This window comes from Triticum aestivum, chromosome 2D, assembly GCF_018294505.1.
Source record: "Triticum aestivum cultivar Chinese Spring chromosome 2D, IWGSC CS RefSeq v2.1, whole genome shotgun sequence".
NCBI lineage: Eukaryota > Viridiplantae > Streptophyta > Magnoliopsida > Poales > Poaceae > Triticum > Triticum aestivum.
Window position 1 is genome coordinate 71,164,432 of NC_057799.1, and position 17,932 is coordinate 71,182,363.

Below are 17,932 nucleotides of genomic sequence, written 5' to 3' on the forward strand. Positions count from 1 at the left end.
AAATCATTTACATAAAATGATAAAACAAAAAAAGTGAATTGCCGAATACAAGGATAAAAAATATAATGATAAAACAAAAGACCCAAAAATAAAAGGGAAGAAAATGAGCCATATCATCGTATAAATTAGAGGACATATGACTTTCATACACATATGCCATCATCAACGGCGAAATTCCGATGTTGGCAAATTCAAAGTTTCATAGACGATGCTAATATTGCCAAAATATTATATCATGTTATCCTATTATCGCTAAAAGAAAATATTGGCATGATACTTCTGTAAAATAATGTGACGCGCATCGACATTTTAAAAAAGGGGACATCGTATAATGAGCAAGGCCAAGTGCACTTACGTGAAACCTACCACATGCATGCATGCATGGGATTAATAAAGTAATTACCCAGCCCATGGCCCATATAGCACGTCCTCCTTCCATACTAAGGCATGCATGCATGCATTATGCTCTAATTAAACAGGGGGGTCAAAGACTTGTACGTGAGCCCAGATCAGCATATACGTCAAACTGCTGCACCAAGCGGAGGCCATGCTTGCATGCAATTAGAGCCCAGTTAGTTAATTAGGCATAATGAGGCCAGGCCCGACTATTCTCCTGACGTCCAGTTAAACGAGACCAAGTCTGCATCATACCAGCCAGCGACGCCCCACGCTCCCACGTTCTGCACGATCACGACGTGTGTAGTAGAAGCTTGGCGCGCGCGGGAAATTCTGAAGGCATCACGCTAGCTCTACCCTTGGCTCCCCTATAAATACACGGTTGTCCAGCATAGAGAAGGCTGCTCACCACATCCAACGCTCGCTCATCATCGATCCATCCATTGCTTGCTCTATCTCCAGTTCATCGCTCACACACACATACATACGCTGCAACGCAGCTCGCCGTCGTCACCGCCGGCCGTTCGTCTCGCCGCCGGCTGCTCCTCGTTGTCGTCGCCGTCGCCGTCGTGCCGCTTGTCGTTGGCCACACACATCGCCGACCGATCGTCGTCCGCGCCATTCATCGCCGGCTGCTCACCATCTGCATCGCCCACGAGCTGCTCTACACGGGGGGCTGCTCATCTACATCACCACATCACACATACGTGACCACATCCAAGGCAAGGTGAGAGTTCAAGGCAACCTCCTGGCTCCATTCTTGATGTATCCCTGTTGAATCATATGCCTCAAATAGTATGGGTGTTCTACGTCACTTCACATAGCACATCTAGTTTGGTCTCATGGGATCTAGCATCCCTTGTTGATACAAACCGTGGTTAAATGATGTTCATCTTGTTTTGGTCTCGTGGGATCATGCATCTCATGTTGATACAATTCAATAATAAAAATATGTTCCGTCTTGTTTTGGTCTCATGGTGATCTTGCATCCCATGTTGATACAATTCAAGGTTAAAATATACCCATTGATGATCCTTCTCTTTTACCGTACACCTCATATATGTTCGGTGCTACCCAAGTAATTTGTGCTTGATTCCGTCTCATGGCGATCTTGATCCCATGCTGATACAAATCAAGATAATGCATGACATGCCTAGTGGTCATATATCACTCCTCAATCCTATAATGATGCAAACTAAGTGCACACGATGCAACTAAAATTCTTCTTGTTTTGGTCTCATGGTGATCTTGCATCTCCATGTTGATACAAGTCAAGACCAAAAAAATGCTCATCTTGTTTTGGTCTCATGGCGATCTTGCATCCCATGTTGATACAATTCAAGAACAAAAATATGTCCATCTTGATTTGGTCTCATGGTGATCTTGCATCCCATGTTGATACAAATCAAGGATAGAAATAAAACTCATATTGATTTGGTTTCATAAAGTCCTATTCTGTTCTAGACCCCTAAATGCATCAGTATAGGGTGTAAACTTGGTGCATGCGGTTGTATGTTCATTAGTCTCAAGAAGTAGCATCATATGCTCGAATTTTGTACTAGTGAAAACCCATGTGAAACAAAGCCATGCACAGATGATTACTAAATATACATGACTTTTGCTCTCCATAGTTTAGGTTCATATATCCAGACTTTGAGAATTGTCATATACTTCATCATGTCCATGCAAAATATAAACTGATATATACTTCTGTTTGGTTACACTATGAGCATACAGTTTGTGCTACGTTGGTGATAATACAAGCAAGAAGAAATCAACATACTTCACTTGGTTATGCTACACATGGGCACGAAGTTGCTACATGATGTTAGTACTAATACAGTGAAGTGAAACTTTATAAAAAATATATTCTCATGCACTTGAGATTCGAACCCATATAAATATTTGACTAGATTCACTTAGTTGCATAAGATAATCTCTCAGATAAATTAAAATCAAACCATGCATTCCTTTCATATAGGTGCATGCATCTACAAAATTTAACTAGGGTCATAGCCTATGTTGATTGCACTAAACATGGCATAGTGCAATTGAATATGTCATCACCAAATTTCATATAGCCCTTGCATATGATGGCTCGATGCAACGCTATATACGTTGCTATAAAGTAAATCAAATATTCCTCTATTTCAGGCATGCACATAGAAATCACATACGTGCCAAAATTAACTCATAAAAAGAGTTATGCCCCATATTGCACATACGCACGTTAGCCCGGCTAGTTAACCATTAAATAGATCTTCATATGACTAAAAAGACAACCACTACATATTTGCGATGGTTAATGAGCTAGGCATGAACGTGCTATATGGATGAACATTGTCAAATTATGAATGTTATGCAACGCATATGTTAGCATAGATGAAGTTCAAGGCTCTCCGAGTACGCCGACGTCCAAGACAGCGAGGAGGACTTTTATTTCAACATTTTGTAGTCTTCTTTTATTTCTACATTTTGTAGTACTCATGTGTTGTGATGCTATGTAATAGATATGTTGGAATTCTTAATCAGGGGTTTTCTCTTTGGAGATGTAATTAACAGATCTTTTATGTAAATGTAAGAGTTCTGGAAATAAAATACCTGCAATGTTTGATCCTATTTTTATTGTATGCATCTACGCATTTAAATTATTAACTCTGTATCAATGACGTGGACGCGTATTCTCACGCCCGCCATTTTCCCGTCATCATCTGCGATACAAAAAACATGCAGAAAACAGGAACTGGCACTGGACACTGGATCATTAGGTTAGTCCAATAAATCATATAAAAAGTTGCCAAAAATATGTGAAAGTGGTATAATATTGGCATGAAACAATCAAAAATTATAGATACGATGGAGACGTGTCAATATGATATGTCTGAAATGACCCTGGGTCACTAAGGAACTGACACGTGTCCAACGGTCGGATTCCAGACTCACGCGGCAGCTTGACTTGGGCTACAAATAAAGCTGACTTATCCAACACAGGATAAGATTTTCTCTCATTTGTCTTCGCTCGAAGACATAGGATTTGGGTTGAGCATCATGTCAGTTTTCTCATTTTATTCACTTGGACCCCACTTAAAAGTTCGGTGGTTCCTATGACTCAAGATAGAAGAAAATGAAACTACGAAAGAGATTACGTCTTCGCACTCCATTGTCTTCAAGCGAATTTCTTCACACGTGATTATCTTCGACGTGTATGTCTTCGTGAACCACATTGTCTTCAATGTCTTCATGCATATTTAGGGGTCATCTCTGATAGGTAAACCGAATCAATGAGGGACTTCTACCTGTGTTCTCCTGCAATTCTCACAAACACATTAGTCCTCAACCACGTTTGTCGTCAATACTCCAAAACCAACTAGGGGTGGCATTAGATGCACTTACACAACATCTTTACTTCATGCCCCATCTTGGTTTCTTGAAACCATAACTTGAATTCTTCCCTTAAATTATTCTCTCAAGTCACCGATCTTTATAAGCCCTAATATATGTCAACCTTTGTGATCCTCCAATGAACCCCACCTTGAACATATTTAGTTAGACATAGCAATTAATCTGGATGGCAAGGAGGGGGCGGGGATCGGCAATGCCCCGAAGAGGGTTAAGAAATACAGTCATTTCCATGAGGACGCCATCCAACACACTTCTACAAGATTGTCCAAAATTGGAGTATTTGCAGATTCCCTGTGTCTTCAACAAGCACCTCGTCCCCGACCCAACATCGTTCACGCTGGCGACGAACAATGGGTGCACATGGAAGGTCACCCTTGAGAAGGGTTGGGCCGCCTTCTATGTAGCTCATGTTTTCAAGATCAGGTGCCTTCTCACTTTCAAGCTGATGAGTCCAGCGAACTTTAAGGTGGCCATCTTCAACGACGAGGCGGTGAGGTGGTGGCCAAGTGCAAGCCGCACCACAAAGCATTGACATGGATGGTAAGGCATAAGGGTGCTTAGGGTGTTATCTCGATTTTTTTTCAAAACTATCACGTCTTTATAGCAAATTCGGAAACTATAGCACCCAATGCAAAAAATTCAAAACTATGACCTCGTCAGCCTCATGTGGGCCGAAGAGGGTGTTTTCGGTCGGCAGTTAGCCGAAAAGGACTCTTCGGTCACGCATTGGCCGAAGAGATCCGTAGCTGGGCCGAAAAGGCCTTTTTGGTTAGCAGTAGGCCGAAAAGTACTCTTTGGTTAGCAGTAGGCCGAAGAGTCCTTGGGGCCCACCTTTTCGCGTGAACGGGAGGCCGAAGCTGCATGGCTGCGCTCTTCGGCTTATGTTAGGCCGAAATGTTTTTTTTAATTTTGACTTATGAATGTTGTGCAACCATTGCCCATCTTGAAGAAAAAAAATTGCCTTCCTCTCGTCTGGTCGCCTCTGTTTCTTCCTCTCTCTCTCTCTCTCTCTCCTCGATGACCTACATTGTTTTTTTTGCTATGGGATAGTTTTTTGTGCGTTTGGGGAGGAGTCATGGTGGGGTGGAGGAGGTGCAGTTGGGAATGAGGTGGTGGTGAGGAGGAGGAGCAGCAGTTGTGGAGGAGGAGGTGCGGCTTGGGTTGTATCCGGAGTTGAACCTCCAGTCGTCGAGGGGGCGTCGGTGGTGCTGTCGTTGTCCGGTGGTGCAAGTACTCCGCGAGGTGGCCAGTGCTGCTGAGTTGAAGAGAGGAGCAAGAAGCTGGGGACACACGCGTCGAAGGTATAACCATGTCCTCACAAATTTTCTCTGGGTTGTATAGTTTAGTTAGTGCAGATAAGTCATATTGCGAATATGAGTGTTAATTTGTCTGTGGTGGCATTTAGCGGATAGTTAGTGTAGCGGGTAATAATTGTGTTCGTTGTGATTAATGAGAAGATGGCAATGTCTGACAGGTGAAAATGTCTGAATTAGTAAATTGGACAGTTTACTACAGGCTGCTGATGTTCGATATAATGAGTTGGGGGTTGATCTTAGCGAGTTGCGGGAAAATATATTTTTTCAATGTCTAAGACGGGCAATGGTTGCACAACATTCATAAGTCAAGATTAAAAAAAACCGTTACGGCCTAACATAAGCCGAAGAGCGGAGCCATGCAGCTTCGGCCTCCCGTTCACGCGAAAAGGTGGACCCCAGGGACTCTTCGGCATACTGCTAGCCAAAGAGTACTTTTCGACCTACTGCTGACCAAAAAGGCCTTTTCGGCCCAGCTACAGATCTCTTCGGCCAATGCGTGACGGAAGAGTCCTTTTCGGCCAACTACCGACCAAAAACACCCTCTTCAGCCCACACGAGGCCAGCGAGGTCATAGTTTTGACTTTTTTTGCATTGGGTGCTATAGTTTCCGACTTTGCTATAAAAAACATGATAGTTTGAAAAAAAACTTGTTATCTCTGCTTTGGTACTATCATGAACCTGCCTGTTAGTGCTGCTATGATGAAGTATGGTTTTGGTTTATCTTGTGCTAATGGTTTATGTTGTGACTATTATGCTGTTGTGTGTATGTGTTGGTAACCTCACCTATTCACCCTATATTGTGTGTAAACCAAGCAACAACACTTCGCATCTGGGTAAAACATGCACGCAAGCAAACACCAGTGCCTATGTTGCTGTTCAGCCAGACTGTAGTGAATGCAGACAACTAATAAACTATATGAAAAAATTATTTATTTACCTGTATTCAGGCACTCAGCCTGGCTGAGTCGGGCCACAGTTGCAGAGTACCGAAAATAGATGCATGCGACCAAACATAAACATGCCCTTGGTGATCCTCCTCAGGTGAAGAAGCACTGAGCTGACCAACCTATGAAAATGGAATAGCATCCGGATATTCCCCTTCGTTTATGGAACGAGAGATCCGCCAGCCAGGCAGGGAAGAAAGCGTGAGGACAAGATGCACCGGAGACGAGAGTCCTCGTAGCGGGAGAGCACGGGATCTCTCGGGAATCTTCCCGTGCCCCGCTCCGTCGGTCCAGCGTGTCGTGTCGTCGGCCCCGCCGGGATCGAGATTCCGCATCGCCCCGGCGGATCCGCGGCATCCTCCTGTCTGTCCTGTCCTCCCGCGTCCCCCGTGTCCTCTCCCCGCCGGTCGTCGGCCTTATCCCCGCTCACCCACTCGAGTAAACAACCCTGCATGCAGCCCCACACCCCGCCCCGCACAACGGAATGGGAATCCCCTCCCCGAATATCCTGCCCGTCCCTATCCACCCATCACTCCGCCTTCCCTCCCCGTGTACGAATATACGCGACGCCCCGACGACGATTCCTTTCCTTTCCTTCCTTCTTCTTCCTCCGCACCTTCCCCGTCCCGTTTCCCCCCTTCTCTCTCTCTCTCTCTCTCTCTCTCTCTCTCTCTCTCTCTCTCTTCCTGGTTCTTTCCGTGCGGATCAATCCAGCCATCCGTCCGACCAGAGCTGCGGCGGCGATGGAGATGGAGATGGAGGTGCCGCCGGCGCAGGCGGACTGCGACGGCGCCCGGCGCCGGCTCCAGGACTACCTGCTCGCGCTCGAGGAAGAGCGCCGCAAGATCCACGTCTTCCAGCGCGAGCTCCCCCTCTGCCTCGACCTCGTCACCCAGAGTACGTCCGCCTTCGCCATCAGCTCGACGTTGGCTAGCTCGATCTAATTAAGGAGTACGTAGGCGCGCGTATGTGTGTGTGATCCTGTGATATGTCTGCAGCAATCGAGGGGATGAAGAGCCAGATGGGCGGCGCCGCCAGCGAGGAGACGGTAAGCGACCACGGCGGGCCCGTGCTCGAGGAGTTCATCCCGCTCAAGCCCAGCCTGTCCTTGTCCTCTTCCGACGACGAGACCAGCAACCACCACGCCGCGGCGCCGGTCTCAAACGCTAAGGCCGAGACGCCGCCGCCCACGCCGGAGACCAAGAAGGCGATGCCCGACTGGCTCCAGTCCGCGCAGCTTTCGACCTGGAGCGAGCCCCAGCAATCATCATCTCTTCAAAAGGTAGCTAAAATCTAAATACAGATTGCTGTGTTTCTCTTTATTTCTAGTACTTTATCAAAAGATAAATCCCGAACGTTCGATTTTTAAGCTTGCTAATCCGAACTTTTTTCATGGCAACTTTAGTTAAGGCGCGATGTTGACAAACATGATAATTTTTTGACAAAAATTGAAACGAAGTTGCCATGTGTTAACAACTAAAGTTGCCACCTCGCAGCAACTAAAATTGGAATCCATCAAAAAACGTTGCGGATGACATGCTTAAATTCAGAACGTTTTGCTGATGCATCTCCCGATGAACTCTACCAGGTGCTGCCATGCAGACCGGTGGCGCTGAACGCCACCAGGACCGGGGGAGCGTTCCACCCCTTCGAGAAGGAGAAGCAGCCCGAGCCTGAGCTGCCGGCCTCGTCAACCACGGCACCGGCAAGCTCGGCGTTGGTCGGAGACAGCGGCGACAAGGCCACCAGCGACACTGAGGTGCACGACAAGGACAGCAAGGATGTCACTGAGAAAGACACAGACAAAGACAAAGAGGGGCATTCGCAGCCTAACCGGAAGCCACGGCGGTGCTGGGCGCCGGAGCTCCACCGACGGTTCCTGCAAGCACTGCAGCAGCTGGGCGGGTCCCACGGTTGGTTCCCTTTGGTTATTTTGCGATATCCTACCAGCTCACAAACACGAAACACCTCATCAAAAATCGAAGTTGCTTAACAAAATTTAATTGGTGCCGTACACACAGTGGCGACACCGAAGCAGATCCGGGAGCTGATGAAGGTTGACGGCCTCACCAACGACGAGGTCAAGAGCCATTTGCAGGTCAGTGCTTCTTGATGAGACAGAGAGGAGCCATGCCCTAGTTAACCCGGCACATCATCTTGCTTAGTGCTGTTAATTAGACATGGAGTCTGAGCTCACATTTGTTGCATTGGGTTTCAGAAGTATCGTCTGCACACGTCAAGGCGGCCGAGCTCCACGGCCCAGAGCGGCGCCACCGCCGCAACTCAGCCCGCGCCGCAGTTCTTCGTGGTGGGCAGCTGCATCTGGGTTCCCCAGCAGGAGTATGCCGCTGCTGCCGCCGCCGCCGCGGCAGCAGCAGATGCAACCAATGTTGCTCCCGGAAGCGCGAACCAAGTATACGCTCGGACGGCGACGCTACCATCAGGGTTGAAGCCACACTTAGAAAAGCAGTCGAGTAGGCAGTCGGAAGGCCCGAGGAGCGGCGACACGGGCGGCGTTAACTCGGACACGGACAACCCAGCTATGTCGTCGTCGTCGTCGCAAACCACATCTGCAGGGCATCCTTAGTGAATAACCTTGGGAGTTGGGATGATCTACTTACATAGCTCGGAGAAATACAGAGTCTATAAGGTCACATTTTACAGTAAGGTACGCCACATTATTTGTTGATGCAGAGAAGAGAGAATACTGCTTTTATGCCTTGTGGGCAGCCCAAGCTTAAGGTGACCCATATAGCTTGAGTTTTGCCACAAGCTTTGCCATGTAAGTTGTAAAGGGTAGTTTTTTGCACTCTGGAGCTCACCACCTTTGTGATCTTAGTGTAGGCCCTTCGATAGGGACATGTATATCGTATACTGACAATAGTACATCCAGCTTTGAGTAGTTTGTTCGAATTACCTTCGCTTAATTGCTTCATACATGACCCATTTTGTTACCGGGGCACCGCAATTCGCACACATCTCTCGGTTTGTTTTTGTGAGTAAGACACCATGTTAGTGAATCAACATACAATTACAAATCGTACAATCTACCATCACTACGGGGAAATTCTTGTATGCTGAGTCTCCGATTGTTTGTCGAGTATATTTCATTGGGCACTCGGCAAACAAGCCCTTTGCCCAGTGTACCAGGGATAACAGGGATAAGAGCATCTTCAGCCGTCTCCCCAAGAAGCCCCGCCGGACCACTTTTTAATCGCCGGTGGTAAAAAAACTCCCAGCCACGCCCTAGACCCTCGATTTTCACCGGATTTGGCCTAAACTAGCTCCGGCCCTCCCACCCCAAACCCAGTCCATCAGGGAGCACTCGGGGGCGGAGAGAGAAGATTTTTCATGCACTTGGCTCACAGTCAGCCTCCCACTCTCTCTCTCTCCTCCCTTTTTCTCTGGGTCCCACCCACTTGCATGCCCACTCTTTTCGTTCTCTCCCCATCAAATCCCCTCGCCGCCCGGTCACCACCACACGGAGTAGCAGCGGCGAGCGCTTGGTCGTCTTCGGTCGGGGGCTGCGAGAATGGACGCGCGGTGCAGGCCAGGGGCGCGGGGCCACGGCAGACGGTGCGGGGAGGCAGCGGACGCCCTCGACCTCCTTGTTGTCTCCTCCGACGACGATGGCGCCGCACACCACCGCGGCCCCCAGGAGCAGGAGCCGTGCCGTCTTGTGCACGTCGTCCTGAGCGGGAGATCGGCGCTGCTGTGCCTGAGCCCGTCGTCCAGTACACGACGTCGGCGCCGCTGATGCCTTCTCCAACCTCGGTCAACGGAGGCAATGTCAGTGCCAGCACCAGCAGCAACTCGGCCATGTCGCAGAGCCTCCTCGGCAGCATGTTCGCGCCGTCTTCCGTGGCCCAGGCGCCGCAGTACCCGGAGCGTGCACTGGCGGCCAAGCCCCCGTCGCTGTGCCTTGCGACCGACGGACACAGCAGGGCGGGCAGCGGGGCGGGCAGCAGGGCGCGTGCTTCTCCGAGCGCGAAGGCCACGGGCGCCCCGGCCACGAGAGCGGCGGCCAGGGTGGGAGGCCGGGCGGTGCGTGGGGCGGCCGGGCTGGTCCCGAAGGAGAGCCTGTGCCCGATGACAATTGGCATCGGCGTCCAGGCGGGCGTGGTGTGCGAGCGAGCATCTGGCGTTCCCGGCGGGAGCTTCGGCGTCGTGCGGCTTCGGCCTCCACACAGAGTAGAACGCCGGCGCCACGGACAGCCATGGCGGAGGAGGAAGGACGGGGTGGCCTGGGGTCGTCGCCGGCGAGCTCGAGTCTGGCGTGTTGGGCATGCACAGAAGGCGTTTGTTGGAATGACCAGAGAAAAAAAAAAGAAAAAATGACTACCTATCGGGGGATGACTGGGAAAATGCACGCCCCCATACCAAAAATTTCACCGGGGCCTCCCCAGGAGGCCGAAAAAACGCCTTTTGGGGGCACAACGGCCGGAGATGCTCTAACACTCGGCCAAAAAAATGGCACTCGATAAACATGTGCTTTGCTGGGCGTTTTCTGTAAGACACTCGGCAAACAAACATTGCCAAGTGTTTTTTATGAGACAATCGAGAAACAATTAAAAAAAGCAATAAAATGCATGTGTTCATTTGGATTTCCAAGAGTAAACTTTTGAATTTTGAGTTTATTTTTGAAGCGAGCTAGAAATATATAGGAGTACCTAAATATGAATTTTGCTTGAAGTTATAGCCCATTTTTATATACATGTAGTTCAAATTGAATACTAATTGGTACATAGCTAGAATGCAATCACTGTCTTGAAATTAGCAACTGGCTAAAAGAACCAAAATCTGGCATCTTTCCAATGGTGTATCATTTGCATCATTTCGATGAGAGGCTTGAAAATACGCTCGCTGCCACTTGACCGTTACTGCATCAGTTCCGAAATCACTTTAAAACCGTGAAGAATATAAAAGTGTTCTACATGAAAAAGTTTTGCTTAATCATATCTTTCCAACGGTATATCACACGCATTGGTCTGACAAATAGTTTAAAAACTGGCTCAAACACCAAATTTTGAATGCAATTCACAAGTTTCACTGATGCGGTTCACAAGTGCTTTTTTTCATGGTAATACGTTTCTCATTCATATCATAAAGATTAAAGTACAAGTCACGTAAGGACCGACATGACAAAACTGAAAAGATAGCAGAATATCTCTGAGCTTGACACCAACGCCCATCACCTGCCTCTGGCACCACGACAGCAGCCACCGAAGAAAAGAATGATGGATCACCTCCTCACCCGAGCTCGACGCGGCTTCATCGCTGATATGCAGCTTTGCGGACCTCCAAGGTGGCTCACCAAAAGTGAAGCCCTTACCGTTGAACGAATTAGGCCGGAGCAACACCCCGGGCACGCCATCGAACTCCGAATCTGGCACCCCACCGCGACTAAGACGCCACAGAAGGAAACCATACCTGCCATCCACGAACCACAAACCCAGCACATGTTCCGTCTTCCAGATGTCGTCGATGCAGACCACAATCTGCATCCGCTCCTAGACTACCTCCCAAGCTCTGCGCCGACGCTGGAGCAAACGCCGTCGCAACGGCGGAGCCCGAGGACACAAGTCCACCACGAGGATGCCGCCGCCACGCCATCCTTGTTTGAACCGACTGGTTTCTAAATCCGTCCCCAACCATAGGACCGATGGCTTTGTCAAGGAAGGATCTGAAGAATCTTTATTCAGCGTTGTCATCATCACCGCCAAAGTAAAGACGATGAACAGCCTAAAAACCTAGACTGCGAGGGAGTAAAAACGACCCCTCACCACCGACGACCGAAGTCGCCGGCGGAGGGGAGCCGCCGGAGGACGGCGCTGGAAGATTGGGCTCTCCTGGCGGCGGCTAGGGTTCCAGCCGCCAGGGACAGGAGGAAAACCGGTTCACAAGTGCTTGCCGAATAATATTCTGTAACCGCTTGTAGAATAGACGGACTTGTAGAAAATTGGCAACAGACAATACCAGAAGAGGGACGCATGCCGTGTTTTTTGGGGGGTTACTAGTTTATGTACACTGCACATATCTACAAATACATAATAATTAAATATAACATAGTACAACGAAATTTTGGATGCAATATTATGCCATAATAGAAGGGCACAATACAATATTCAGAACATCCTTTAAAAATGCAATGGTTACTTTGTTAATTATCCATAATACATTGCCGAGACTACCTCTAAGGTCACTCATGCCTATCCCTGCACTAGTAGGAAAAGGGGCTTTTACCCCGGTTCATAAGGGCCTTTAGTCCCGGTTCTGGAACCGGGACTAAAGGGTCGTTACTAATGCCCTAGCCCTTTAGTCCCGGTTCTTACACGAACCGGGACTAAAGGCCGTCCACGTGGCCGGTGCGGGGAGCCCAGGCAGGAGGGCCTTTGGTCCCGGTTGGTGCCACCAACCGGGACCAATAGGCAGGGCCTTTTGTCCCGGTTGGTGTCATCAACCGGGACCAATAGGCATCCACGCGTCAGCAGCTGGCAGGAGCTGAGATTTTTGTTTTTTTTGAAAGGGGGTGGTTTAGGGGTTTTGGGGGGGTTAATTTAGGTGTTTCATATGTTGTGTTAGCTAGCTAATTAATAGAGAGAAGTGTCCTCTCTTATCTCCGTGCTTGGTCGACGCTACGTACTATATACATATGGAGAGGAGTAGACACGCTAGCTAGTAATCAAATGAAGGAAACAGAAGATCGTCATGAACATATGCATACAGAGAGAAGTGATATCGACCACCTCTCCTTCTCCGAGATATTGGTCGAACAACAAGTTCTCGTATATCTATCCGACACTACCGGCTACATATATACAATAAGTATCTCTTACAATACAATCTCCTAATTAAATTGTAGGAACACAGGGTCCACATAGTATTCTCCGTTTTCAGCGATCACGTGGTCAAGGAAGAATGCCGCCAATTCCTCTTGAATTCCTCGCATACGATCTGGTGCTAGGAGTTCATCCCGCTTCCGAAACATCTAATTTGAAGAAGGGGGTCAATACATATATATATGAATAAATGAAACTCAACACAAATGATGGTAATAAAATAAAATTGTGAATATTATTGCTTACGCACTTCATATTGTTCTTCATTGTAGCCCCGCTCACAGGTCGTGTAGCGGATGGACTCGCAAACGTAGTATCCACAGTAATTATTCCCGGGTTCCTGCCACAACCACTTTATAAGAAATAGAGGTCAATCAAACTGATAAGCAAGCATGCTAAATGGTATTGATGAAACTAGCGCTTGAATCACTAGGAGATGCGCGGAACATGCTACTATAGTACTTACTTTCGGGTGATTAAATTGCAGCTTCTTCGGCAGTCCCGGAGCTTTTGAGGTGAATTTTCTCCAAACCCTGCCAGACAAAGAAAACAATTACTTGATATCAGGAAATGAACAAAGTTGCTGATATGGTGGATAATGATCGATTTAACTTACTTCTCGAGCATTTGAGTCATGTTCGCATAGTCCTGGGGATCTTTTCGTCTCGAGTCTAAGACGGTTACTACTCCCTACTCAAGCTTAATCTCTAGGAGAATATAGTGGAAGTTGCGCATGCATGCATAAGTCATCAATTACATTACCATAACCTGGACTAATAAGGGAAACCGAATATGCACAAGACAGTAACACTCACTTGAAGTTGTAAGGAAAGAGTATTATATCTTTGTTTTGATTTAATACCAACGATTGTAGCAAGTTGGCCTCGGATTCTTTGGGATGTTTTTCAACCGTATATGCATCTATGAGATTTGTGTTAATGAACCCAATATCACCGATTTGTCTTTTCTTCAATTCGGCGATCTTCAATCTGCATAATATAGTGAGGATAAGTATAAATACATGCAATGAAAGAGCTGACCTATATAGAGAGACTTAATGACAGAAGTAGTACTACTTACAGACAGTAGCAAGTGATCGTTGTTTTATCGAGGGCCTTTTGATTGTAAAACTGGAAGAAATCCTCAAATGGAACATTCAGCAGATCAATTCCAACGAGGTCATGCTCCGGTTTAACTCTCAGCGTCAAAGTATCCATCCCATCAGACTCTCTGCAAGTTTTCATGTACCAATCATGTAGTCTTCGCATCATCGTGCTTAGAGATCTTTCATCTTTGACGAGAGGCTTCCCATAAAGGTATTTGTGTTCGTGCACCTCCATGATTTCATAATGTACATCGTCGGGCAGGTAATCTCCAAGATTGCTATAACCGGGCACCATACTCGGATCATTAGCGACGATGTCTTTTGACACCTTGAGCGGGGGGCACGATTGGTTCGCTTGTTCGCCGAGCTGGGCAATTTTTTTCCCAGCTCGTCGTTCTTTTAACCTTTTATCACTGACAGTACTTCCCGACCGCTCCGCTTCGGCATATGTCTTTGCAAGAATGCGCTCATAGTTGCCTCTCGGCGGAGACTTTGGTGGTTTTGTCAGGGCAGCCAGAGTGCGCTTTGCTTTCACCGGATCTATCTTCTCCTCCGGAGGTGGATGTTTCTTTGCTTTCACCCCTTCAAAGAAGTTCTTCACTTCGGCTCGCACGATCTTCGCGTTCTCCTCCTCGGTCCTCTTGTATGGTAACTTCTCTGGAGTCTTCAAAGAAGGACCGAATCTGTATTGCCTCCCGCCTCTGGCAGCTGTACTGCTAGACGCCGGCAGAGCAGACGGAGCGGCTGCGGCTGTCTTCTTTCCTTGCTTACGAGGCGGAGGAGAAGGACTACGACGCGCCGGGGCAACCGCAGCGGCGGCGGGTCTCTTCCGCCCTTGCTGACGAGGCGGAGAAGGAGGAGGCTGGCTGCTCTGGCGCGCCGGCGCTGGCAGAGAAGGAGGCGGAGTGCCGCCACGTGCCGGAGAAGGAGGCTGAGTGCCCTGATCACTCGCCGGAGGAGGATGCGGAGGAGGAGGCGGAGTGCCCTTACTCGCCAGAGCCGTCCAGTTCGGAAGCTTGATGAGCTCCTTCCGCCATAGGCATGGAGTCTTCAGAGCAGAACCCAGCCGAGTCTCCCTTCACCGGTAGGGTGGTCAAGCTGGAGCTCCTCAAATCCCTCCGTTATTTCATCCACCATCACCCTAGCATATCCTTCTGGAATCGGACGGCAGTGGTAGGTTGCGCCGGGTTCAGTAGGTAAAACAGAGCCAACAGCCGCCTTGACTTTGAAGTTCTGCCATTCCGCCATAAGGTGGCAATGTTGAGACTCCGTGATAGCATCCACGGGGTAGCTAGCAGGAGCCGCATGCTCCAGCTGAAGCAGCTCGGTGGAAGCCACGCTGCTTCTCCGCTGAGATGGCGGTGTAGCTTCGGGGGCAGTTTCGGCATGTCGATTGCCGTCTCGTTCCTCTAGCGCTTGAACCCTTTCGTGCAGCTTCTGAATTTGGATCTGCTCCACTTTTTTCCTCCTCTCCTGGCTTTTGTAACCGCCCGCGTTCGGAAAACCAGCCTTCCACGGAACGGAGCCTCGCGTGCCTCGTGTCCGTCCAGGGTGCTCAGGATTCCCGAGGGCCATTGTGAGCTCGTCGTTCTCTCTGTCTGGAACGAACGTCCCTTCCTGCGCTCTATCGATATATTGCTGAATCTTCTTGACTGGTATTCTCAAAAGCTCGTTCGTCCAAATGCACCTCCCTGATACAGGGTCCAAGGTTCCGCCAGCCCCGAAGAACCAAGTCCGGCAACGGTCTGCCCAGTTCATTGTCTGTGGTTCGATCCCTTTTTCAAGCAGATCATTCTCAGCCTTGGCCCACTTAGGTCGGGCTTTGAGGTAGCCACCTGACCCCGTGCGATGGTGAAGCTTCTTCTTCGCAGCATTCTTCTTGTTTGTCACTGACATCTTCTTACTCTTTTCCGATGTGTGGGCCACAAATGCGGGCCAGTGATCTCTGATTTTCTCATACCGGCCGATGAATTCTAGTGTCTCTTCTTTGTCGACAAACGTTTTCAACTCATTCTTCCACTTCCTGAATAGGTCTGCCATCTTCTTAAGAGCATGAGACTTGATTAATTGCTCTATAACTGGCTTCTCCGGATCCTCCTCTGGCGGTAGGGTGAAATTTGCCTTCAGCTCAGTCCAAAGATCATCTTTCTGCATATCATTGACATAAGACACCTCAGGGTCTTCCTTCTTAGGCTTATACCATTGGTGGATGCTGATCGGGATCTTGTCCCTAACTAGAACCCCGCACTGAGCAGCAAATGCATCCTTTGTCCGGAGGGGTTCAATCGGTTGGCCGTCGCGCGCGATTGCTGTGATCTCAAACCTTTCATCCGAGCGCAACTTTCTCTTCGGGCCTCGTCTCTTTACCGAAGTTGTGCTCGATCCGGAGGGCTAGAAAAAAGAAGAAAGACGAGTATTAATTAATATGTTTACATACCAAAACAATGAATGCATCAATTAGCTAGTCAGCACAGGCTTAACTAATATATTTACCTGGCCGGACTCTGTTCGGTCACCAGAGCCGTCACCACGGGCTCCTTCTTGCACCAGCATTGGGTCACCGGAGCCATCATAATCATGTCTTTCCTCCTCCACTCTTCGATCACCGTAGCCTGCTTCTTCACCCTATTCTTTCAGACCATCATTGTCGTTAAGATACGACAAGATATCACCTCCGGCTAAGATTATGTCCCCCAACACCTCTTCTGCTTGCTCATCTCGTCCGTGCTCCATTGTTTTTGCAAATATTACAACATGGCAATTATTACACAAACATGACAGCAGGTGGATATATTAGTGCAAACGTAGACCTAGCTTATTCCGGGTTTGGGGTGGCCCAGGCAACGCTTCAAGGGTAGGGGCGCGGCGGGAGGGGGTAGGAGACTGACATCGTTTTTTTTCTAGGGTTTGGGTGTCCTCGAGAGTTTTGGTCGAGCGAGAGGGCCGGGGGGTGCTCCCGTGGTATAAGTTATCACGGTCGAGAGGGGGTATAAATATCGACCGTCCATCATGTCGAAGTTATCTGGGAGGGAGTTATATATATCGACAACGACGACATACATACATGGGAAAATAATGTTATCGGGGAGGGGGTATATCGAGCCCCCCCCCCACGTGTTGAAGTTATCGGGAGGGGGTTATATCGACAACGACGACATACGTACATGGGAAAATAATATTATCGGCGGGGAGGGGGTATATTGACCCCCCCTCGTGTTGAAGTTATCGGGAGAGGGGTATATCGACGACGACAGACCCGATAAAACATAAGAAAACGAAGAAGAAATAAAAAGAGGAGAAGAAGAAAAGGAATAGAGGAGAAGATCAAAGAAAAAAAAAGAGGAGAAGAAAAAAGGAATAGAGGAGAGAAGAAGAAAAAAATAGAATTTTTTCTTTTTTTCTTCTTCTCTTCTATTCCTTTCTTCTTCTCCTCTTCTTTTTCTTCTTTTTTCCTCTTCTTATTTATTTCTCCTCTTCTTCCTCTCCTCTTCTTCTCCTTTCTTCCTCTTCTTATTTTCCTTTTTATATGAACATATCATCATATATATGAACATACATTTTCTTTGCATATGCATATGAACATACATTTTCGCATATGCATATGAACATACATACATACATTTTTCTTTCATATGAACATACATACATACATTTTCTTTGCATATGACCATACATACATTTTTCTTTGCATATGACCATTCATACATTTTCTTTGCATATGCTTTGCATATAAACATACATACATATGAACATACATACATACATATAAACATAACATACATACACAAAAAATTCTAAAAATCTGCCTAAAAAATTCTAAAAATCTGCCTAAAAAAATTATATGAAAAAAAGCATACATCATCCATCCATCCATATAATGAACATATACATCATCCATCCATCCATATAATCAACATATGCATATGAAAA

The 17,932-nt window shown here is 47.8% G+C and overlaps 1 protein-coding gene across 1 annotated transcript; it reads left to right on the forward strand.

Moving 5' to 3' along the window:
- The first annotated feature begins 6,671 nt into the window (after positions 1 to 6,671).
- Positions 6,672 to 8,993, forward strand: LOC123048758 (transcription factor NIGT1). The gene is made up of 5 exons (XM_044471795.1): positions 6,672 to 6,955; positions 7,057 to 7,340; positions 7,647 to 7,971; positions 8,080 to 8,156; positions 8,277 to 8,993. The coding sequence occupies exons 1-5, from the start codon at positions 6,802 to 6,804 to the stop codon at positions 8,643 to 8,645; spliced, it is 1,209 nt and encodes a 402-aa protein (XP_044327730.1). The 5' UTR covers positions 6,672 to 6,801; the 3' UTR covers positions 8,646 to 8,993.
- Positions 8,994 to 17,932: the final 8,939 nt, after the last annotated feature.

Coding starts and splice junctions, on each gene's coding strand:
- LOC123048758 (XM_044471795.1), top strand. CDS start 6,802: ATGGAGATGGAGATGGAGGTGCCGCCGGCGCAGGCGGACTGCGACGGC. Junction 7,341..7,646: donor AATCATCATCTCTTCAAAAG/GTAGCTAAAATC, acceptor GAACTCTACCAG/GTGCTGCCATGCAGACCGGT. Junction 7,972..8,079: donor GCAGCTGGGCGGGTCCCACG/GTTGGTTCCCTT, acceptor CCGTACACACAG/TGGCGACACCGAAGCAGATC.